The sequence below is a fragment of the Ursus maritimus genome, unplaced genomic scaffold (genome assembly GCF_017311325.1).
Source record: "Ursus maritimus isolate PB19 unplaced genomic scaffold, ASM1731132v1 scaffold_16, whole genome shotgun sequence".
Classification (NCBI taxonomy): Eukaryota; Metazoa; Chordata; class Mammalia; order Carnivora; family Ursidae; genus Ursus; species Ursus maritimus.
Window position 1 is genome coordinate 59190792 of NW_024424008.1, and position 24887 is coordinate 59215678.

Below are 24887 nucleotides of genomic sequence, written 5' to 3' on the forward strand. Positions count from 1 at the left end.
TGTACTGTGTTACTATGAGGAGGCTTCCTTTATCCATCCTTATGTAACAATGAGTTAGTGCTTTGTGCAGGATTATTTTTCTAATATTTCCTTGAAGAGAGTATAGAATTTCCTGTCTTTGCAGAATATTTTAGTGGTGGTTCCAAAAATTTACTACAGCTTTCTGAAGTGTAGTTTTATCAACTCATTATATAGAAATGTAACCAAAATCTCATGGGACATGTAAGTGGCAGGGTGGTGACAGAGGCGCCGCGGGGGTGAGGCTAACTGTGGGTGTTAAAGCAAGGAAGACAGTGCTGTTCCCTGAATGTGTGTCACTTACTGATTGTGTGAATGTGATGAAACATAAAATCAGTTGCGCGCTTTGGGAGAAAAGGCAATGTCTGCACGCGAGGTTTTCAAAACCCTGTATCAATTTCATATTCCCCACATCGTGTGAAATTGTTAAATAAAAAAAATGAATCTAAAAGCAGAACATAAGCCTTTTACACTTGGAAAATTTGCACGACAGAATACCAAAACATTTGCTGATGTACGTCTTTCGACTATGAAGCATAAACCTATTTCCTTTAAATATTATATGAATCCTGCTGTGATTTAAAAAGAAAAGTGGCATCTAATCATGGAACATTAAATCGACTTTGTTATGTGGTTTACTGGCTTATCTATCAAAACAGAATTCAAATCCATTTGTAGAATGAAGTTTTGAGATTGCAAGAATAGCAATGAAAGTAAACACAAACACATGGGAGGGGGAAGCAAGCGTTCCCATGCTAAGCATTTCTATTCTAAGATAAAATGTCTGGAGGGTATGGTTTGGAGGTTTGGCTGATTTCATCAATAAACAGTATGAATTTTATTGTCTCATTGCAGTCTATAGAATAAGTATCATAATTAGCCTCAGATGTTAATATTCCCCCAGATACGTATACTTTACTATTGAATTTACTGTTTAATTCATTAAAATTGCAAAGATGTTCTGCTTAAATTCCTGCATATTTAAAGTGAGTAGCATAGTACCGATAGGTCGTTGATATTAAGTAAATATTTGTGAAACAGATGAATAGATAAATAAGTGAATGCTTTTAATTTCTTTTATATTTAGTATACTTAAGAATTTTCAATATTGCCTTTTTAAAGAAGAATATTTAATGAAGGATTCTTGTCAGAGAAAATCAAAACAAATTTTGCAGTTTTTAAAAATTGTAGCTATTATAAATGCAGATAGTAGGTTGGAATTTTGAAAAACCAATAACCCCCTGGGAGAAAATTGCTTTTATTTCAAAACACTTTATTTCTCTGGATAATTACAGTATAAGAATCAGAACACAAATGAATGATAAAAATAAGCAAAGCCAGGAAAACAAAAACTCAGCTATTTTATTAATTGAGCAATTTTTCATTTTGCATAATTACCTACAGATTAATCCCCAATTTTGCTTATGTCAGTAGAATATTCTTTATATTGCTAAATGGCATTCCACGTTAGCTTAACCATTTACCCACTACAGTACATCTGGATTGTTTCCAGTTTTGGCCATCGCGAATATGTCTTATGGTGATCGATTTTTACTTTTATTCGGTGTAGAACATATTATGTGTAATTTCAATTAAAAAATAGTTGTGTCTTCTTTTAGAGATTTCCCTTATTTATTTATTTAGAGAGCGTGTGTGAGCAGGAATGGGGCAGAGGGAGAGGGAAAGAATCAAGTAGACAACCCGCCGAGCACGGAGCCCGACGTGGGGCTTGATCCCGCAACCCTGAGATCATGACCTGAGTGCTGTGGTGGGTTGCTTTTCTTTGTGGCCCACGATATGGTCTGGCTTAGAGTATGTTCCATGGGTTCTTGAAAGACATGTGTACCGTATTGCTGTTACGTGGGTCAGCCTATTGGCTCATTCTGTTGTTTCAATAGGTAGTAGTTTCTTGTGGTTACTGTAACCAATTACCACAAACCTGGGAATGTGGAACCACAGAAATGTATCCTTGCACAGTCCTGAAGGTTGGAGTCTGAGACCACAGTGTGGGTAGGACTACGGTCTCTTCAGAGGGCTTGGGAGCGAATCTATTCCTTGACTGTCCTGGCTGCTGGTGCCTACTGGTGCACCTTGGTGTTTCTTGGCTTGTAGGGACATGGCTCCGTGTGTTTCTGCCTTCACATCCCTGTGGGGTGTGTGTGTGTGTGTACAATCTCCCTGTGCTTTTCTCTTATAAGGACACTTGGAATGAGTGCAGATGGTGTTATAATTTTTGTTTCAATCATTATGTATAATTTAGACAACTCAGGCGAAGGATACTCTGTGGTAATTACCCATATTTCTACTCTTTCTTTTTTTCTTTTTCTTTTTCCCCTTCCTGATGCTCTAAGATATCTTCTCTTATTATCTTTCTGTTTGAAAATTTGTCTTTGGCCATTCTTTAAGGGTAGGTCTGTTAGGACACAGACTTTTAGTTTTTCTTCAGCTGCATATGTGTTTATTTTCCCTACATTCTTCAAGAATAGTTTTCCCAGATGTAGAATTCACATGGACACTTCTGTTCTTTTGATATTCAAAAAAGCGTGGTCCTTTCTTCCGGCCTGCATAGTTCCACATGAGAAACCCACTTCCATTCAAATTAGTGTTCCCTGCAAGTAATGCATCCTCTCCCTCTGGCCGCTTTGAAGATATTTTCTTTGAATTTAGTTTTCAGAAGTTTAATTAGGGTGTGAATTAAAGTGGGTTTCTTTGCACTTATCCTATTTGAGGTTCACATAGCTTGTTGAACCTGCAGATTTATATTGTTCATCAAATTAGAGACTTTGTCAGCCGTTATGTTTCCAAATGCTTTTTCAGTACTATTCTTTCTCCTTTCCACTTGGGACTCCCATGATATGAGGTTGGATTCCACCCCCCCCGCCCCTCCCCCTGCAGGTCTCTGAGGCTGTTTGTTTGTTTATGTTTGTTTGTTTATTTATTTATTTTAGTTTGTTTTCTCTCTCTGTTCAGGCTGAGTAAATTCTCTCAAACTATCCTCAAATTCACTGATTCTGTCCCATCACGTCTACTCTTGTTTTGAGCCCACCCAGCAAATTTTCGATATTTGGGGCATTTTTCAGCTCTATGATCAACATTAAGATTTTTCTAATTTTTAATTCTCTTCAGAAGAATTTGTAATTGATTGTCGAAACATTTTATGGTGGGTTCTATAACATTCTTGACCGCTAATTCCAATATCTGATCCATCTCAGCCTTGGCATCACAGATGGACTTTGCTCATTCAAGACGTGAACTTCCTGGTGTGTATTATGATGCGTGGCTTCCTATGGTGCCCCAGACAGTTTGGCTCTTACATGAGAAGACAGCAGCGCCTGTTACAGTTTTTATTTTCACAGGCAGTCGCTCTGTGGAGGTTTGGCATGTGGGTCCCGGCTGCCTTCTGTGGGCAGTGGCTGCAGTGACAGTGTACTTTTCAGGGCTCACGTGGTGCTCTTTGCATCTGTTGGGTTTATTTAATGCGTCTGGGACTCCCACTGGCTGTTGTTAATGCTGCTTGAGGCGGAAGAAAAAGCTCCAGAGGTGAGGCGCCCTGGTACCTTTATGCAAAAGAGTTTTTTCCCATGCATGTGGGAAACAAGTACTTCTTGACTGGGCGCTGCCTTATTCCTGCTCGCTCCAGCCCTGTGGGGCCTGGTGGGGGGGGGCGCTTGAGAGCAGGAGAATCTCAGCGCTGTGAGAACACACAAGTTTCTCTGCCTGCCCACGTGTCTGCTAGTTGTATTCCTTTTCTTTCTTCCTTTCTTTCTTCCTTTCTTTCTTTCTTTCTTTCTTTCTTTCTTTCTTTCTTCTCCCCCCCCCCCCCCCCTTTCTGGATTTAATTCTTCAAAGTGAATGTTACTCTGTGAGAACAGAGGCCCACCTGGACACCAGGGACTATCATTCTGCCTCTGCTTTCGTAAGTTATATCCTAAAGATCTGAAATATCCGAAATCACAACCAGAAGTGACTTTCACTACACTGATGTAGGTGGAGAGGCACCCAGGCAGCTATTTAAATCTGCAGCAGCTTCTGTCTTTTCTCCTGCCTGTTGTGAGTATCTCATTAAGGTTGTTTTGCTCTCACATTGGTTTGTGTGTAGAATTATTACTGCCCCCACAGCCCCCGCCCAACACCCTTGCCCATCCTTCTGCTTCAGTGGTTAAGAGCACGTCCTCTGGAGTCCGTCCAACTTGGGTTTAAATGCTGACCCTGCTGTTCATTAGCCTGTGCATTCTGAGCAAGTCTCTTACTTCCCCAAATCTCATCTAAAAATGAGGACAGAGGGTAAAGTAAAATTTCCTAACAACATGTGGATTAAGTACTCAGCACCGTACCTAGCTGGTGGCAAGCACGCAGCAGACGTGATGAGTTAGCCAGGGGCTCATCCCCATCAACATCATCATTTTGTCTCCATTTTAGAGATAAATCAAAGCTTTGAAAGTATAAATAACTGAACCTGGGTCCGTCTGACCACTTATGTGTCAAGAGAGCTGGATTCAAATCCAGGTCTGACTTTTTTACAAATCCTTCCTCCCTAACCATTGTGTATAACGGTGCTACCAACGGTTATCTGGCGAGACTTGAGTCTCCGTGGGAGCACGGGTTCGTCCGTGCCTGTTCAGGATATGAAAATATAAAAATGCACAGTAATATGAGCTGGACATACTCCATTTTCAATCAATTATTGATTATAGTGGTAAATCTATGCAGAAAAATGAAAATAACCCAGCTCGTTTACTAGAACCTGACCACCACCACGCTTTGTAAAAGGCTGACTTTTAACCCTTTTGCCCAGTCAAATACTCCTTTTTATAATGCTTACCAGTTTCTGAAATCTGATGGATTTTAAGAACAGTTTGTTTTTCTTAGGCATTATGCTCTTTCATTTAAATTTTAGTATAATTTGAGATGCAGTAAAAACTTAGACGTTTCCATTTTATGCAGTTTTCCACAAATCTGCTTCTTCTACATAAGAATATATAGTTTCTATAATAGTTCTGCACATTGCTAAATGAACAAATGAGCATTATGGTGAATTCCTGAATTTATAATTAGAACAGAACAAAAGCAATTCAGGAGGAATCATTTATGCTATTACCAATTAAAGTAAAAATCCATTTATGATAAAGACACAAATGCTTTAGTTGCATTTGCCCATTTATTAAGTAAGGGAAAAATTCACTGATGAAAAATATAAAAAAAGGAGGTCATTTACTGTGTACGTTGGGGCTTCTTTTATGAGTTGTCATTCTGTGGTGTAGGAGGTAAGCAGTTTCTTTTTCCTCTCCCAGGCTCTGCTGATTCAGAGATTCAAAAAAAACCAACTAATGGCCACATATAGATCAAGAAACTATTTATGTTTTATATTTTTGAGATAGGAATATGAGATATTCTACTCTGCTGCTTTGTAAGTTAAATGAAAACACTATAATTTATTACATGTAGCCAATAATACATAATGTTATTAGAACGTATGCACACATGCACATGGGCTGATTCCACATTTGACGGAAAGAGAGAGATGGAGACGAAGGAGAAAAAGAAGAGGGTCCATTTGTGATGGGACACATGGACGTTGATGCTTCAGAAGGGGAAGCAGAGAGAAAGGCATTGAGGAAAGGAGGGAAGAGAAGAGAGTGCACGAGGGAGAGGGAGACAGGCAGCAGGAGAGAAGACCAAGTGGAGAGAGGATGCTGGAAGGGAGTGTAAGTCCAGAGAACACAATGGAAGAGGGAGAAGACAGCTAGATGGAGAAGAAGAGAGTAACTAGGAATGGGAGGGGAGAAAGAGAGAGAAAGACCACACACAAGTCTAAATCTCTGAGCATCAGAGGTTTGCTTTTACCGTAAATCTTAAGAATAAATGGAATATACTCAGTTTCTAGCTATGATGTGTGTCTTCCCTGTGACACCTTCGCCGTCCCAGCGTTGGGAAAGCATTTATCATTAACAACACCCCTCTCCCAAAAGCATCCCAGGCATGTAGGAAACCACCTGGAAAATCTTCTCAGAACAATTGTTTCTGTCTGTAGTCAGACCATAGCCTGCAGACCCAGGAGCCCACTTTGGCGTGGGGGGATGGACACTGGAAGTGTCTTCTGCAAGCTGTTACCCTGTTCTCCGGCCCCAGCCACCATCCTGTGGTATCTCTGAGAAGGGGAATCTCTTATCTTTTTATGCTTATCACCCAGAGCCGTGTGAGTGAATAGAAAACAATAAATATTTCAATGAACAAATGAGAGTATTACGTACCAGGGGAGGAAATACTAGCAGAAACTTCACAGAAGATAAAGCAAACATTTCATTCCGTAAAAATTACAGCATCAAGCAAGGACTCAGTTTTATTTCCTTGCCTGTACTGGATCATGATGAATGGGGCAGGGGCAACAAAGTACAACATGGGTGTAGGCTTCAAAATCCAGATATGTGCAGTTTGACCGCATATGTGCTCTATGCTTCTAGTTTCATCAACCAGCCTACCTGCTTCATGCTTATGAAGAATAAAGGAACATGGGACACCTGGGTGGCTCAGCTCAGGTCGTGATCCCAGGGTCCTGAGATCAAATCCCGCATCGGGCTCCCTGCTCAGTGGAGAGTCTGCTTCTCCCTCTGCCTGCTAGTCCCCTGGTTTATACTCTCTGACAAATAAATACATAAAATCTTTAAAAATAATTTGAGAAAAAAGAACACAGGAAAATAAATTTATGAGCACATTCCACGTGGCAGTGGAAGACAGATGAAGTAGGTTAAACTGATGTGCGGTCTTGGCTGGTCTACTCTGAAGCTGTCCTTTCTAGGTCATTCCACCCGCTCTCCTCTCCAGGTGTGCTGAGACACCTTACTCTGACCCAGGTAACTGTGTCTGTACGGCCACATCCTAAGGGCATTTCCTCTCCTGCGGCTGCTCCTTGCCTTGGGGGGCCTCGTAGGGCTGAGCTGAGATAGCATCAGTCTGTTCGCTAAGGGAAAACACGAAACATCAGTCCCTCAAGTTCTCCAGTCAAAGAGCACGGAAAGGAGGGACCGATTTAAAGTACTGCCTCTTCAGGTTCTTAGTCTTCTTCCCTGAGTTCCTTTAGTGCTATTCTGATTTGGGGGACTAATTTTCAGCTTATAGTGAACATGCCGGCTGACTGATAGTTACTTCCTGATAATACTGACTTAATCACATCTAATTTAAATTTTTATTTTTAAGATCAAGTGAATCATTCCCTAGTCAATGCAAGAACTATATATTCAAAGGTCTGAAAACTGTTTGAAAAATGACTTACGTAATGCCAAACAATTATTTTGATTTATTTTAGTCTTCTGGACTTCTGAGTGTTATTTTAATGACAGTTGAATATAGTTGTTTTGATAGATGGATTTGTCCTAATTTTATTATTAAGCAGGTTGAAAGGTGTTAAACTGACTCATGAGCCCATTTCATGATGAGCCTGAGTATAATTTCATTTCGAATAAAAAATGTTTCCCAGGTTCATTTCTCATTGATCTCACTCTTTGTTTCATCATTGTCTTTAGAAAGTGGCAAAGTGGGGCATGATAACAGAGATTTCTGTTGAGAATGGTGAATTTTACATGGGCTGTAAACCATATTGAAATTTGCTCCTACGAATGCAGAAATTCAGCACAGCTCATGTACATTTCTTTGTTTCTCGTCCTCATCAGTAAGTTAACTTCTTTGTGAACCTACTACGCGAAGAGCACAGATTAAAATTTCGTGTTCATTCTGCAGGTGATGGAAGTCAAAGGACAGATGATCCATGTCCCGGAATCAAATTCCATCTTATTCTTGGGCTCTCCGTGCGTGGACAAGCTGGACGAGCTCATGGGCCGAGGGCTGCATCTCTCAGACATCCCGATCCATGACGCCACCCGAGACGTCATTCTGGTTGGTGAGCAGGCAAAGGCACAGGATGGCTTGAAGAAGAGGATGGATAAACTAAAGGCAACTTTGGAAAGAACTCACCAGGCCCTGGAAGAAGAAAAAAAGAAAACAGTAGATCTTCTATATTCTATTTTCCCCGGTGACGTTGCCCAGCAGTTGTGGCAAGGACAGCAGGTGCAGGCCAGGAAGTTTGACGACGTCACCATGCTCTTCTCAGACATTGTCGGCTTCACGGCCATCTGTGCCCAGTGTACCCCCATGCAGGTGATCAGCATGCTGAATGAACTGTACACCAGGTTTGACCACCAGTGCGGATTTCTGGATATTTATAAGGTAAAGGGGTTTAGTTACTCATCCACAAATATTTTTTAATCAGAAATTATTTTAAATTAAAGGATACAATTTTCTTTTTTTTAAGAATTAAACTTGGTAGTAAATGATGGAAATCTCTTTAATTTAAAAGTTTTAGAATACAGGTATTTCTCTTGAATGAGTAAATTTCCATTATAAGTCAGTTTATAGTATCGACATGCTATAGGTAACTGAATCATACTATTGCTCAGTAAGGCAAAAGGCTGTAGGGTGAGTTCTTCAAGTTCATTATTATTACAGAATTAAATTGCTGAGTTCTAGGCAACTTTTCACAACATAATTAGTCTTTTTTAGAGAACAGGATTCCAATATAAACTAAGAATTTTCTTTTGACAGTTAATAATAAGAAGTGAGTTATGTTAAAATATGCATTGCATTATCAGTTAAATGATGATTAATCAGTGTTTTGCACTGCATTGTCAAATAAGGCAGGTCCCTCTAATTCTAAAGGAATACTTGTAAATATTCTAGCTATTACCAAATGACTGGTGGTCTCTAGTGGAAGCACTTTAATTTTCCAAGCTAAGTAGTGGAGGAGCTTTGAAAATGGGTACCCGTCACCATGTTTTGGGTCTGATTTAGTGAACTCCCAATGAATTTCTTACTAAAATCCGAGCAATCTCTTGAGTGATTTAGCCTCCTAATGAATAACTCTGTAATTTTAAATAATTTCACATGGATTACACAATGTTGGGGTATGGGGGTTTTCTAAAATATAATGGACAGAAAGTACTTTTAGTATAAACAGTAGTGAACTGTAGGCTTTTATTTTCTCTTAACCAATCCCTTTAGACTGCCCCCTCTTTTTATAGTGTGATCTACACATAGGAAGACTTGGAAAGAAACATGGTAGTTTCATCTTATTGTCCCAGAGGGTACTTTCATTAAGGTGTCTCTCCTTCAGAGAACCATGTTCCCTAGTTCTGTTATGTAGAATGTGTAGCCAGTGATAAATATTGTAGCGAGTCCCTTCGGAGGGGTGAACACTCACTGTGTGGTATATAGCAGGGGTTTGCCTTGTGCAAGATGAGTTCTTGGAAAGTATCTTCAACTTCCTTATAATTTGTTGTCGTATAATTTATGACAGAAGTAGCCGAATGTCTGATCCTAAACCAGAGAGACACTACAGTGAGTTTGTCACTGTTACACTCAGTCATTTCCAGGAAGGAGAGCAGCTTGGCCTGAATTTGCGAGCACATTCCTTTCTCCAGGCCGGGGTCTACCTCACTAATCTCAGCAACAACCAGTCCCCTTCCTCTGTGAACCCCTGATTTGCTGTGTTAACTTTCTTGGACTAGAATAGTCATGTTACTTTGGCCCTAAACGCTTACAACTAAATGAGAGTGATAAACAGATAAATAGAGTCTTCTTTGGAAATCAAAGGAATCCCTAATTTAAATATAAGCATCAGGTTTTGAGAAAAGAAGAAATGTGATGTCTTCTGAGAATACCACAACAGCTTCAAGGTTTAAAAATACGGATTTCACAGACATCAAGTTTCCTTTCCCTTGAGATAAGCTAGGACACCTCACAGAAAAAGAAAATGCATGGCAACATCCAGCAGAATCCTCAGATTTTTCTGTATGTTTTTTCCACCACAGACAGTTCCATGTAGTGATACATAATTATCAGCAAGTTTTTTTTTAAATAAAAATTTTTTAAAGGTTTTACTTATTCATTTGTGACAGAGACATACACAGAGAGCATGAGCAGGGGGAGAGGCAGAGGGAGAGGGAGAAGCAGACTCCCCGCTGAGCTCAATCCCAGGATCTGGAGATCATGAGCCCAAGGCAGATGCTTAACCATCTGAGCCACCCAGGAGCCCCAAGAACTATTTTTAAAATTGTGGTAAAATTGACGTAACGTAGGTTACAGTTTTAACTATTTTATAAAGAGGTATGCAGTTCAGTGGTATTCACGTTGTTGCATAATTATCACCACAATCTCTCTTCCCATCGTTTTTTGTCTTGTACAATAGAAACTCTCTTCTAATTAAACACTGACTCCTCTTTCCTCCCTCTCACCAGTCCTTGACAACTTCCATTCTACTTTCGGTCTCTGAATTTGACTGCTTTAGGTCATCTAAGTGGAATCCTACGATTTTTGTTCTTTGGAGACTGTCTTATTTTGTTCAATATCTTAAAGATTCATCCATAGCATGTGTCAGAATTTCCTTCCTTGTTAAGGCTGCATAATAGTCCCTGGTATGTACCTACCACGTTGTGTTTAACCGTTCATCGTTGATGGACACTTGGTTGACTTAGGAAATGGATTTACAAGTTCCCCGATTCTCAAGACCAGCTTTCCATCCTTCATGTAGAAACAAAACATTCCTGGTTCATAAATTCTGTTAAACAGAATTTGCTTATGAAATTTCAGCAATAAGTGTGTAAAGCAATACGATTTCAAGGCCAGGTGTTTTTAACACCCTTTGATGCTGGTATGTGTCTGCATCTCGAATAGGTGTCTGCGGCACCTTTCATGTTTACTCAGGTTTCTGGGGGTTGAGTTTAGGGTCCAGACAAGGAAACACATTACGTGCTGAAACAGGAGTGATGATGGCATGGCCAGAGAGAGGGAAAGACAAAATGGAGAATATTACCCTTGCATAGGATAAAACAACGTATGTTATAGGAAATGCATTAGGAGGAATATAAGTTAGATATCCTCTGACATGCCTAATTTGAGATTTCTAATCATCATAGAGTAGCTTATTTTTTGGAAAATGTACACAGTGCTGTTTTATACCATGAGCTATGATTTTTAATGGCTATTGAAAAAAAAATTCCAGAGTAGAATTTTTAAAGGACCATACACCTGCTGATTTCATAAAATAGACTTTTGCCAGACTTTAAGTGCATTTAGAATATTTGGGGAATAATCATAATGCAGAGAAAAATATGGTGGAGCCCACTTTTATGTTAGAAATGTGAAAGGAAACCAGGTGGAGTTGAATGCCAGGAAAAACCTAGAGAGAGTGCCCCGCAGGGGGGCATTTAAAGTCTGCTCCTGCCCAGTGAGACTCCACTTTCCAAATTGATGGTTGTCCTTTTCTTGATCATCTTATTATTCCGTGTTTACCTATCATTAGGGAAGATGGTGCAGAGATAGGTTATAATTCTAGGGGTAGAATTCAGCTAAATTAGGCCATAATGAGAAGTACGCCGTCTATACAGAAGGCTGTGTAGGAGGAAGCTATAGATTTTACTGTGCCTGTTTCAGGCATTGAGAAAATTAAAGCCTGCACAATGCTTGGCTGCCAAGGTGTCACAGGTGTTTGAATACTAAGTAAAAGCGACGTAAATTGAAGGCAGCATGGGTTCTAATTTTGATCCTCTTAGAATTAGAAAAGCAAATATTTAGTAAGAAGTCGACATAAAGAGTGTGCTGTATAATATTTTGCTCTTTAGATTTTATAGGGTATAGGGGATGAACAAAGAACCAGTAATTCTAACTTTCCTTATTTTTGGCATATAGATAATAATACTGATGATGCAGGCATTGGGTATTGAAGCGACCTAATGAGGGTTTTGCCTTATTTTATATTTTTGCCTCTGTCAAGCCCGTTAGTTAGAAATAAGGGAGAAGCTGGAAGGGTTCGTGAGTCCTTCTTGGTCCTCTCATTCCAGTGATCCAAGGGTACAGCACCCCAGTGCTATCTTAAATGCACGCCTTATGGGGGGTGCCTGAGTGGCACAGCGGTTAAGCGTCTGCCTTCGGCTCAGGGCGTGATCCCGGCGTTCTGGGATCGAGCCCCACATCGGGCTCCTCTGCTATGAGCCTGCTTCTTCCTCTCCCACTCCCCCTGCTTGTGTTCCCTCTCTCGCTGGCTGTCTCTATCTCTGTCGAATAAATAAATAAAATCTTAAAAAAGAAAAAAAAACTCTTTAAAATAAAAAAGTAAATAAATAAATAAATGCACGCCTTAGACATTTCTTCTTTACACCTTTAAAGACTTTTTACACTGCACTTATCTCCTTTTCTGTCACCTGTAAAGTTAAGATACTAAATGTCTCCACCTCAGAGTTCTCTTATATTTCAATGAGCTGAGAGAGGCCTTAGAACACCCGCTGGTGTGTAGGGGTGAATGGACACGGGAGCTGGCCTTGTTAGCTCTCAGGCAGGTGCGTCTGGACCTACGGGTGTGTGCATATGTGACTACTCTGTGTGTTTTTGTACGCGTATAACAGTGCACCCAGTGCTGATGACAAAAGAATAAAATATCCTCTCACTTAATCTCCCATGATTAACATGTGGGGTTGTTTCATTATGTCCATTGAGAAAGGTTAAATAAGCCAGGCAATGTGATTCATAAATCAGAATTGGAACCATGGCTTGTTTGATTCTAAAGCCTATAATATTTTCACAAGTCTGGGCTGTGATCTAGACAAAGATAAAATCATAAAAAAAGAAAGTGGAACCGGTTTTAAAACTCTGTTACATGATCAATAACTATAGTTAGGCTGTCAACTGTCGAAGAAAAATCCTATGATCACCTTGTCCAAATCTGCCTGTTTCCCTTCTAGTAGCAAATAGCTCAGAGTTTTGAGAAGGTGGGTTTAAATTTGGGGACTCTTGGGGTGCCTGGATGGCTCAGTTGGTTAAGCATCTGACTCTTGATTTCAGCTCAGGTTGTGATCTCAGGGTCATGAGATCGAGCCCCACATTGGGCTCTGCGCTGGGTGTGGAGTCTGCTTAAGATTCTCTCTCTCCCTCTCCCTCTGCCTCTCTCCCTGCTCACACACTCTCTCTCTCTCAAAAAAAAAAAAAAAAAAAAGTTGGGGACTTTCCCATCTGACATCCTCCTTTTTTGGATTTTAGAATCTTTTCTCTTAATTCCTTTTATGGAGAAATAACATACCAAGAATGGAAGAGTGGGATCAATGATCACAAGTGCAGGCAATAGGCAATATAATTTTAAAAAAATAAAACGAATAAAAGTTGATTTTTAAAAACCATTTTGCCCAGGGAACCCTTAAAAATGTTAGTAATAAAATCCTTTCCTCTTTTGTGGTGGGCGTAGAAAGAGCATTTCCGTTGCAAACCCCAAGCTTGGTTTGCAGATGACAGTGAAGTTAAACATTGAGTACCACTGTCAGACTTGGGCTGGGGAGAGTGGGTAGAAAAACGAGACAGAGCAGCCAGAAAATGCCAAGGAGATCTGTTAGATCAAGGAACCTGACGGTGAGCACCTGAAAAACAACACAGAGTTTGTATTGACAAGGGAACGCAAGTATTCTAAGTTCATGTGGGAAAGCCGGGTACAGCGAAGTAGGAAGGAGCAGAAGTCCAGACTCATTCTTAGGGGAACAGGACCTTGGCACTGAGCACAAGGAGACTGGATTCCAGGAACTGGAAACCAGGCATTGTGTCCAGGCAGCAAGGATGAAGACAGGCGTCAGGACAAACTGATACAGAACCAGAGTCTTCTCCCCCTCTGGGACCAGCCTGAAAGCCAGCGGATGCATAGGATCCCCCCCCCCTCGCCACGGTAGAGTCAACGGGTAACCAAATAATGGAGGCTCATAAAAGGGTATAGAGATGGGGCACCTGGGTGGCACAGCGGTTGGGTGTCTGCCTTCGGCTCAGGGCGTGATCCTGGCGTTATGGGATCGAGCCCCACATCAGGCTCCTCCGCTATGAGCCTGCTTCTTCCTCTCCCACTCCTTCTGCTTGTATTCCCTCTCTCGCTGGCTGTCTCTATCTCTGTGGAATAAATAAATAAAATCTTAAAAAAAAAAAAGGGTATAGAGATGTCCACTGAGCTTTTAAATGCTGAAACAGGAATTAGACCCACAGAAAAGCTGGAGTTAGCAGGTTAATTCTATCCATTCTTCAAAATGAATAGAACATATCTGGGGGCACTCTTGATATTAATATAATTTGAAAATTGCCAGATAGCTTGAGTTCTGAAAATCTCTGAAAACCAGTGGAAACACTGTTGACTTCATAACCTCCAAACTGCGATAAATACAATACCAATAAAAAGAGCTAGAAAACCATTAAGATCATATACGTTTCACATAATGTATAACAGTAGATTGTTCTGCATTGGTCTATGAACTATAGACCCCTTTCAACTATAGCTTCTGAATGGTTTTGTGAGAAAATCCTGTACGTCCTAAAAATGAGTACAGAATGCAGAGGTAAACGGTGGTGAATGTCCACAGTAGAAAGGTTTATGTATCAGGTGGACAGAGTTCAGTTTCGAGTCGCACGCGAATACCCCAGAGAAACAGAGTCAGGCTCCCCTTAGGATTCAGACGTCCTGGGGAAGACTGCGTATGCTCTGCACTGAAAAGCAGTGGTTTGCGAATTGGATAAGGAGCGGCCCGGACTCGAATTGCCATCGGTAACCTACTTTGTAAGAGCTGAAAGCAGACGTTTCGCACATGAACTTACCAGGCTACAGAACTCGATGCCTCGAGAATTTTGATTTGTCTTTTCACAATGTGGAAGTACTACCGGCTTTGTTCGCTGGACCTCCAGCCGGGTTTCAGGAAATGAAGCCGAATCTCAAGGATATCGCTCTAGCGTGAATTGGACTCTGCAGGAAAAAAAAAAAAGAAAAAAAAAATACTGAAATGCCTCCCTTCGCCCTAGGTTTGTTTTATGATAAAATAGCCTTTTAAAATACTTCAGTACTTAGGTTATCCTGGGAATTTTAGAAATATGTGTATATCATCTTCCTCCATTTCCCAGCAGAGAATGCCAGTTCCGTTTGGTAAAGAGTGAGTGACTGGTTTGTATTTTTTTCTCCAGATTTACATATTTTCTGCTTTAATGATCAGTGCACATACTTTTGAAGTTAGTTACCAAAAATTTGTACTAGTTCTTCTCAGTGGTTTCCATTGACATCAATGCCATTGACTTTTGGTAGAAATGAAGTCATAGTGTCTTCTCATAAGTTTAGAAAACAGGAATTTCTGAAGTGAGTATATATATATATTCACATCATTCATTCACTTAATAAACATTTTTGACTCACTCACTTGGTAACAGGGTATGACTCCCGTGGAAGCCTATAAAATGTTATGGAAATTAGTATATATTTTTAGCCCAATTTTAATGAGAAGAGAAGAACTAATTTATATGCTTTATAAGGTAAGGTGAAAGTCACAGATAAGCGTTCTGTTCTGACATCTTTTCTACTAGGGGGATTGTATTGTCACTTTCAAAATACATTAATGCCCTAAAAATTACCTGACCAAGGTTTTGCCTCATTTAAAGTTTTGCCTTGGGCAAGTACTTAGGCTGGAGATAAGGGAGAAACAAGGGGAAGGGTGGATGCTTTTCCATGTTCCCGCCCCTGCATTCAGCTGGAGCTGCTGAACCCCGTGCACCTTACCCTGCACTCCTCTGAGTTCCCGTCCTTCCAAATTTAACCCCTTACTTACCATCTCTGCTTGAGTTTCACCATCTGTGAAGAGACCAATTTTATCTACCTCATAGTTATATTTTATGAGCTAGTAAATGAAATACCTGTAAAGTGCTTATTGCAGTTGTCTGGTCCATGGTAGTAAATATACATGCTGTCTTTTCTCAAATACGTGTTTCTGGGCATAGATGGTGAGTGGGTGTGTGTTTTCTCTGCACATGCTTGTATGTGCGTGTGTTTGTATATAAATACTGTGTGGCTAGTGCTTATTAGAAACAGATGAAATGCTCATTTGCTCGGGTTCATTCTTCCAGGTTATTAAAAGTATACTGTATACCAGGGAAAGTATATGAAGGAGGGTATGGAGAGAGGCCAAAGGAGGGGCTGAGAGAAAAGCTCCCTGAAGTTAATTGTTTGCAGCATTATCACTGGTGCCTTGCGGACCCTCATGCCCGAAGATGAGTCCATAGTCTGTCTCCATTTTTATCTGAATAACCCACATTGCAAAATGGAATTTATGAAGATGACAGTGTTTCTTTCAGTGATATTGACTCATGCAATGTCTACGACCAACACTATGAAACTGAACCTAAAATGTTTATTTTTTTAATGTTTTGATCTGTCATCCTGAATGACGTTCCTTCTGTATTCAAACATTTTCTTTTGGTGTTGTGACAAATTCTGAAACAGAGAGAAGGCTACAATAACTTGGATAACCAAGCAGAAATCAAAATCAGTGAAGTGTCTTGTGGACTTTATCAAACAAAGTGTTCGGGGGTGGTTCTTTTTATCCCTATTGATTTTTTTATCTTCTAAAGAGTGGTAGAAGCTTCTAAGGGATTGACGTTTTTGATTTTTATATTACCAAGTGTGATGGACTGAATGTTTGCATCCTCCCAAAGTTCATTTATTGAAACCCTAACCCCCAATGTGATGGTATTTGGAGGTGGAGCCTTTGAAAGGGTAATTAGGTTTAGATGGGATTCTGAGGAAAGGACCCCATGATGGGATCAGGGTCCTTATAAGAAGAGGAAGAGACCAGAGTTCCCTCTCTTTCTGCCAAGTGAGGACACAAGGAGAAGGTAGCCATCTGCAAGCCAGGAGACGCGCCCTCACTAGGGAACCGAATCAACCGGCACCTTGGTCTTGGATTTTCCAGCCACCATCACTATGAGAAAGAAAGTCCTGTTTTTTGAGTCACCTAATCTATGGTATTTTGGTACAGCAGGCCGAGTGGAATAAGACACCAAGGAAATGTCTGAACAGTCTGGAAATGTATGATACAAGTCTCTAGCAAGTTTTCTTAGCGTATGAAGCCCACGTTGCCTGTATCTATAAGGGTAAATGTTACCCCATGGAACAAGTGAAAGATTTTTCACTAGCCTTTATGGAGCTTATGTTACTACAGAGTGTTTGTTGTGTATCCGTAAACTGTAAAGAAGTTAAGCTCTGAGCTCACCAGCATGTTTGCCCTTGTCACTAACACCTTGATCAGAACATCGTGAGAAGCTAGCTTTTACTTCGTATGCATTTGCACTTTTAAGCTTACCACCTAGTCACTGAGTTACTCCAATATGTTTATTTAAAAATTTCATTTAAAAAATATCATTTTTTCTTTGTAAAAAGAATTATTGCAACTACATAATCATTTCCGTTACCCTGAGGCCATTAAGCAATTTCTGGCAAGCTTTAGAATGTGAATATGTCAGTTATATTCCCGTCAAGGACTGTAATACCTGGGTATTGGATGAGTTCACTAAAATGGAAATTGATCTTCTAGATAGGACAACTGTCTGTCACGTATCTGATAAGATAACCTTAGTGCGATCTGCAGATCTTTTGAATTGGATTGTTTCTGTTACCTTCCTCGCCAACCTTTCATTAATGTTTGTTATGTAGCAGAAATGTAGTACATAATTCTCCCACTTTTTGCCACTTGAAACACAGTGATTTAGAAAATGAAAAATCCTGAAAGCAAAATGGAACTAAAAAAATGGAATTCACACAGACTAAATATAAACAGTGTCCTAAGCACAGTGCTAGATGCCTTAACTGTGATATCTGGTTTATTTTCCAGAAGAACGCCATGGCGTTGCTGTTCTTATGTCCCTTTTGAAGATGAGTTTTAGTAAGTGGCAGACATGTCATCTGAATTTAGTTCTGATTCAGCTAAAAGTTTATATTGTAGAAAACAGTGGTTGAAATCATTCATGTATCAGATAGCTACCATTCCTAATTAGATGTAGAAGTAGGATCAAAGATTGTTCCAGCTTTTATATGTGTGTGTTTCATAAATTGGTCTCCTGCATCCAGTAACTGACAATCACAAGACAAATTTCATATGTTTACAGCGAGACTATGGGGTATGTCACAGGACTGTTGGGAGAGCAAAAAGAACTAAGAGCCAAACCCTTTATCATGAACACGAGGCTCTTGAAATAATAGTTGAAAGATGAGTTTGAAATTTTAAATTGCCATTTGAATTTTATTTATCTTTTTTAATTTAATTTTTTTTATTTTGATATGTTAGTCACCATACCGTATTTGAATTTTAGCCTAGAGTTAAGAATATAACTAGGTCTCCTTTTTTAAGGCATTCAACAAATCTGTACCATTTTTTGTTATGTGTTGGACTTCATGAAGACTTGATCTCATTGGTTCTGGGAGGCTAAAGAGAATCTTTATGCAGAAGTTAAAAAAAAAAAAAACCTGTAAGCACAGTACAATATCCTTATGAAAGTCAGTGTTTCCAAAAATGAAATAGATTGGCTAGAGCTGTATGCTCTGGTCACTGGAGTGATTCAAACACAAATTACAATCTTTTGATGGGATAGGTAGAAGGAAATCTCAAAAGGTCACTTCATCCCATGAGAGTCTAAGATTCTAAGTAATCCATATTAGAGCTGTATGTAGTTGGCTAGGAGGATGTTCCCAAAGTGAAAATCAACCCTGCTGATTGTCTGTTAATAGGTTTTTCGTATATGGCAAATTTGAAATGATTTGGGTTTATTTTTGTAAAAGTTTTTTAAGGTGGAAAAATGAGAGTTTTAATTTGTTATCTTAAATTCAAGTATTTGATTATAAACATTTGCACATTTTGATGCATTTTTCAAGCTTTGAAATTGTTACCAGGACTTTTAATGATCTAGAAAACTGTAAGAAATCAGCTGAAGCAAAAGTCTTATTGGACTGCTGATCCAGCTGTGTGTCCAAATGTTGAAATGTATGAAAGCTGCCTCTTAGGATAATGCTATTCTTAAAATAGTCCAAAGCGGTATTTTTTAATTTCCTACTTTCCTTGGATATTCAAAGTTTGATATTGTATAGACTTTTCTTCTGTCATGGAAAGAAAACTTTGTGCTTCTCCCTCTTTCCATTTAACCCAATTTCATTACTCATGTCACTGCCTCATAGTAGGGCATACTTCAGCCCTCTGATGAAAGAAGCTTCTTTGACTCTCCCAGGGAGGCCAGATGAGACTGTTGAATTTGCTTATGACTGTGCAGGGACATTTAAGTGTAGGGGGAAGGGTACTGGATATCAAGCATGAAAAGCTCATTTTAATTCTTTGTGACTTAATTAAGTCACATCACATACCTGTGCCTACCTTCTGCTTCTACAAGTGGGAACCATAGTACTGGTCTAACATTTTTGTCACAGTCAACACATAAATTGTGCCCAGCAGATTATCGTTGTTGGGATTTTTTTTCTATCCATAATTCAAAATAATAACACTATCTGTAGTAAATACCTTGTGAATTAATGAACAGTGCTAGCAGCTGACTCCATCTCCATTCAAATGAAAGAAGATCAGGGCTAGAGAGTGTTAGGGGAATTTGCAATGAAAGGAGGGAAGAAGAGTGTCTGAGTCCACTTGGATCACTGTAACAAAAATACCATAGACCGGTAGCTTGTAAACAACACAAGTTTATTCCTCCCAGTGCTGGAGGCTGGGAATTCCAAGATCAAGGTGTCAGCAAATTCAGGGTCTAGCGAGGGCCCACTTCCTGGTTCATGGATTACTGTCTTCTTGCCGTGTCCGCACATGGCGGGAGGGACAAGGATGCTCACCTTCTGTGGTCTCTCTTATAAGGACCCTAATCTCATGCATGAGGGTAGAGCCCTCCCAAAGGTCTCTGATCACTTCCCCAAAGTCCTATATCCCAATATCATTACATCGGGGATTAGGTTTCAACATAGGAATTTGAGGGGGACACAAACATTCAATCTACATTGATATTTGTTGAATGCCTACTATGTGCCAGTTACCATGCTAAATTCTTTATATATGCTTATTGATGTATTTTATCTTCAATAAGTAATTATCGATCACCTACTGTATTCTACGTACTAAGCTAATAAGCCTTGGGAGTGTAGTGGTACCTAAGACGGGCATGGTCCAAATTCTTAGGTGCTTATAATGGAGCATTGGGGTTAAACATTAAACAAATAATTACATAGACAGTTAATGATTAATTAAAATTATGGTTATCACTAGAGAGGTACAAAATTATTTAATCTTTTCAGCAGCCTTGTAAAATAGATATTATCTGCCTTTCACAGAAGATGAAAATGAGACAAAAAGATTAAAGAACTCGTTTGAGGTCACAGAGCTAATAGATGGTGGATTGAGCATTGCTCACGCTTTTTCCATTCCAGAAGGGTATTTGGAGGGGGGTCTCAAGACTTCATGATCTTAAACTTTCACCCATCTATACCTTAAAGAAATGTTTCTTGAGCACATACCATGTGTCAGGCACCACTCGTGGTAGTGAGCAAAGCGGACGTGACACCTTCCTCCATGAAGTTCACAGTCTGATGAGGAAGACAGTGTTTAATCACTGCTCAAAAAATATGTAATTATAAACTACCATAAGAATGACCGAGCAAAATTATATGGTGTTACGAGAGCCTGTGGTAGAGACACCTGATTTAGTCTAAGAGTTCAGGAAGGCATCCCTGAGAAGATGACCTTTAAGTAGAGATCTGAAGGCTGAGAAGGAGCTAACTGGGTAGAAAAGATGGTGGGAGTAGAGGGTTCCGTGCAGTGGGGTCAGGCTATGTAAAGGCTCTGAGTCAGAAAGGAACATGATGAAATTGGAACAGCTAAATGAAGATCACCATGGTCAAACTTAAATAATGCAAGAATAGCACAAGATAAAGACAGAGAGGTAGGTAGGCGCTAGAACCTATAGGTGTTTTTGCCATTTTAAGGATTTTGGTCTTATTCATCAGAACAAAGTGAAGTTACTGAAGTATTTTGAATAGAGGAGCTACACAAGTAGATTTGCTTCACAAAAATCAGTTTAAAAGTGGTGTGGGGTATAGATCGCAGGTGGAGAGTTAGTGAGCAAAAGCAGAACATAAAGATATTATGACCATCATTCAAGTGAGACGTGGTGGTAGCATTCCTGGGGTGGTGGGTGTGTATGAGACGCTTGAGTCGGTGCTGGAAACCTGAAGGAAGTGGTTAATTTTGTCTACTTAATGGAAGTACTTCCATTAGTCATGCAAATCACCTGATCACCTGAATATGTTCTTGATTTGGCATTATGTAGGCTCAACCTGAGTTGATTGTTAACAATGACTTTGATTTTGAAAGGTAATTTATACATTATCTATATTGACCTAGCTCTTGATAGAGAAGTTTATAATACAATTTGATGCAGTCATAATTCTCTAAGCATGTACTATGCTAGCACTCTGTTAGCCCCTGCAGGACTTAAAAAGATAACCAAGATGTTATCCTTGCTTCAAAAGTAAATGACTTAGTAATCTAGACAGGGTGATAACAAAGAGATAACATACAGAGATGACTGCAGTGTAAGATATGCTGAAGCCAAGTTTTATTGAGTTTCTACAAAAAACAAAGATGACCTTCTGAAGGATTTGAAGGGTCAGAAAACATGTAGCATGAAAATGGACTGGGAAGCATGTGACACATTTGACTCCTGTAAGAGGGGTTGTGGAAAGCTTGTTTTCTAAACTAAATCTTGGAGGATAAAAGATAATAATTCCATTGATACTTGAGGCTATTAGGATTTAGGGAGATCAGATCATCTTCCTTCAAGAAACAAATTTATAATGACATATTTCCATTTGATTTGCTCATTGGGCTGCACTATTCACTTTAAAAAAAAAAAAAGACTTTATGGAGCAGCTTTAGGTTTACTATAAAATTGAGAGGAAGGTACAGAAATTTCCCATGTACTCCCTGTCCCTGTAGCCTTACCCATTATCAACATCACTCACCAGAACAGTACATTTTGACCAAGGATGAACTTACATTGGCATATCATGATCACCACCGTTCCACAGTTTGCCTTACAGTTCACTCTTGTATTGCACATTCTATGGGTTTGGGCAAATGTATAATGACATGTCTTCATCAGTATAGTATCATGCAGAGTGAACACTGCCTTAAAAATCCTCTGTGCTCCGCCTCGTCAACCTTCTCCTTACCTGTCAGTCACCATCAGCCACTGATCTTTTTACTGTCTCCATAGTGTTACCTTTCCAGAGTGTCACATAGTTGGAATCATGCAGATTCTTTTCAGATTGGCTTCTTCTACTTAGTAATATGCATTTAAGTCTCTGTGTCTTATCGTGGTTTAATCATTTCTTTTTATTGACGAATAATATTCCATTTCTGGATGTTTCACTCTTTATTTTTTTATTTACCTACTGAAGGACATTTTGGTTGCTTCCAAGGTTTGGTAGTTATGAATAAAGCTGCTATAAACATCTGTGGGTAGGTTTTTGTGTGGGCATGAGTTTTCATTTCCTTCGGTAAACCCCAAGGACTGCGATTGCTGGATCAGTCGTATGGTATCAGTCATATAGTGTCTTTAGTTGTGTAAGAAACCATCAAAATGTCTTTCAAAGAGGCTTTAACATTTTGCGTTCCCAACAGCAATGAATGATTTCCTGTTGCTTCACATCCTCATCAGCATTTGGTGTTGTCAGTGTTCTGGATTTTGGCTCTTCTCAAAGGCGTGTAGTAGTGTCTCATTGTTCTAATTTGCATTTCTTTGGTGACCTATGATGTATCTTTTCATATGTTTATTTGCCATCTATAGATCTTCTTTGGTGAGTTGTCTATTAAGGTGTTTGGCTCATTTTTTTAAATTGGATCATTTGTTTTCTTGTTGAGTTTTACGAGTCCTTTCTCACGTATGTCTTTTGCAAATATTTTATCCCAGTCTCTGGCTTGTCTTCTCATTTCTCTTGGTATTATCTTGTACAGAGCAGAAGGCTTTAATTTTAATGAAGTGCAATTTCAGCTTATGAGTTATTTCTTTCATAGATCATGTCTTTGGTGTTCTATCTAAAAAGGCCTCAGTCACCATTCCCAAGGTCATCTAGATTTTCTCCTATCTTCTAGGAGTTTTATAGTTTTCCAGTTTACATTTAGGTCTGTGATCCATTTTGAGTAAAGTTTTTGTGGAGTGTGTAAGTTCTGTGTCTCGATTCATTTTTTTGCATGTGGATGTCTGTTTGTTGGAAGACTGTCTTTGCTCCATTGTGTTGCCCCTGCTGCTTTGCCAAAGATCAGTTGTCTATATTTATGGGAATCTACATCTGGATTCACTGTTGCGTTCCGCTGATGTATTTGTCTATTCCTTCACCAATATTATTGTGCCTTGATTACTATAGCTTTATTGTAAGTCTTGAAACTGTTTTTGTGACATCAACTCAACAATATTTAACACTTATTATGTGTTTATAAAAATATAGCAGGCATTCACTGTTCTCTTGGGACAGTGTTTAAAGTTCTGGCAAACTAGGAATCCCAGGAAAACTTTTCTTGAAAATAATAGACTCAGTAATTATTTTATAAAGATTGAATGGATGATTCCAAGTGTAACAGTAGCTCAGTGTAAACATGGTGGTGGGATGTACAGAAAGTTTGCAAAGACCTTTGAGTTATTCATTTTGATTGGAGCATAGAGTAAAGTAAAATGGTAGTGGGGGATTAAAGTGGAAAGTTGCGAGCCGTGTCATTGATGATCCTACAAGACAGCTACTGGACAGCAGAAAGAAATTTTCGGTTGCCCGCATCTAACTTGAAGAATTAGAAAGAAATTTTGACTGGGTATTTCAATGTATTTTTCTTTGTTCACATGACCCAGTATTTGATAACTTATGTGGTAAACAACCTGGGGCCTGACGACAACATTTTCTACATGGTTGAGATTCCTGGGAAGAAAGTGGAGTTTACATTGGGATCTACTGAGCATTTTATCAGGAAAAGAGCTTTCTTTGATAGGCAGTCATTTGGAATCTATTTTCCCTCATTTGGGAGTAGTTCCCAGGCCAAATCACTGTTCTATTTATATCCATGACCTCCTTTCCAATGCTGTATCAGCTGAGCACTGTAGAGACATCCTTAAAAGAAGTAGTATTTGGGTCAGAAAATCAGCCAAAATGAATATAATTGGATTTTTTAAAGAATGAGGGATTTTTTGAAGTGGCTTTTTCAGTAAATCCTTAAAGTTGTTTCCATTTGAATTGCTAAACCATTATACACAATTGACTTGGATGTATTTAACGGAGCGCAACAAACTTTCTTTGGGTCGTTGAATACCAACTGTGCCAGATGACTCTCAGCATTTTGGGTGCGTTGGCTGGGTGGAGGGTATGTCTGGGCTAGGGGTTGTAGTTTAAAGTTCTGGCAGATGAGGAAATGTCTAGAGAAGTTTACTGCCCTGTGGACAGGGTAGAAGACAGAGCAGGAGTGTGTGGGATGGCGGGGGTTCAAGAGCAGGAGTGCTTCCTTTCTTTCTTCCTTTCAAGAGCTCATTGGGTCTTGAAAAAAAAGTGAGTATCTGGGTGAGTATTGTAGTGTTTCTAGCTCACATAATATACCGGAAGTCTTCAAACTTCGGAAACCATCAAATATACCTGAGAGCATGTGAAAACGCAGGTAGTAGCTGGGCCTTATACGCGTATTTTGATTTAGTAGGTCTGGGTGTGAGGGTCTCATTTCGGGGACCTCATTTTTAACAAGTACCCTCTGGGTGATTTTTATGTAGGTGGTCTTGAGTTTTGCATTTAAAAACTTGGCAATTCCAACCTATAAATGTAGAAATTAGACACAATTTAAAGCATTCAATAAAACTCCTAAAGACCATCCTGCTACTTGCTAGGATTCAGGCATATAAAAAGTTAAATATCTAGTAGGGGGAGAATATAAACACACACTCTCTCTCTCTCTCTCTCTCTCTCTCTC

At 39.4% G+C, this 24887-nt stretch overlaps 1 protein-coding gene across 1 annotated transcript in view; it reads left to right on the forward strand.

The window, feature by feature from the left end:
• GUCY1A2 (guanylate cyclase 1 soluble subunit alpha 2) overlaps positions 1 to 24887 on the forward strand; it is a 297496-nt gene that overhangs the window by 177265 nt on the left and 95344 nt on the right. The window contains 1 exon segment of the mRNA XM_040631268.1: positions 7753 to 8238. Within this exon segment, the coding sequence (XP_040487202.1) occupies positions 7753 to 8238 (486 nt within the window).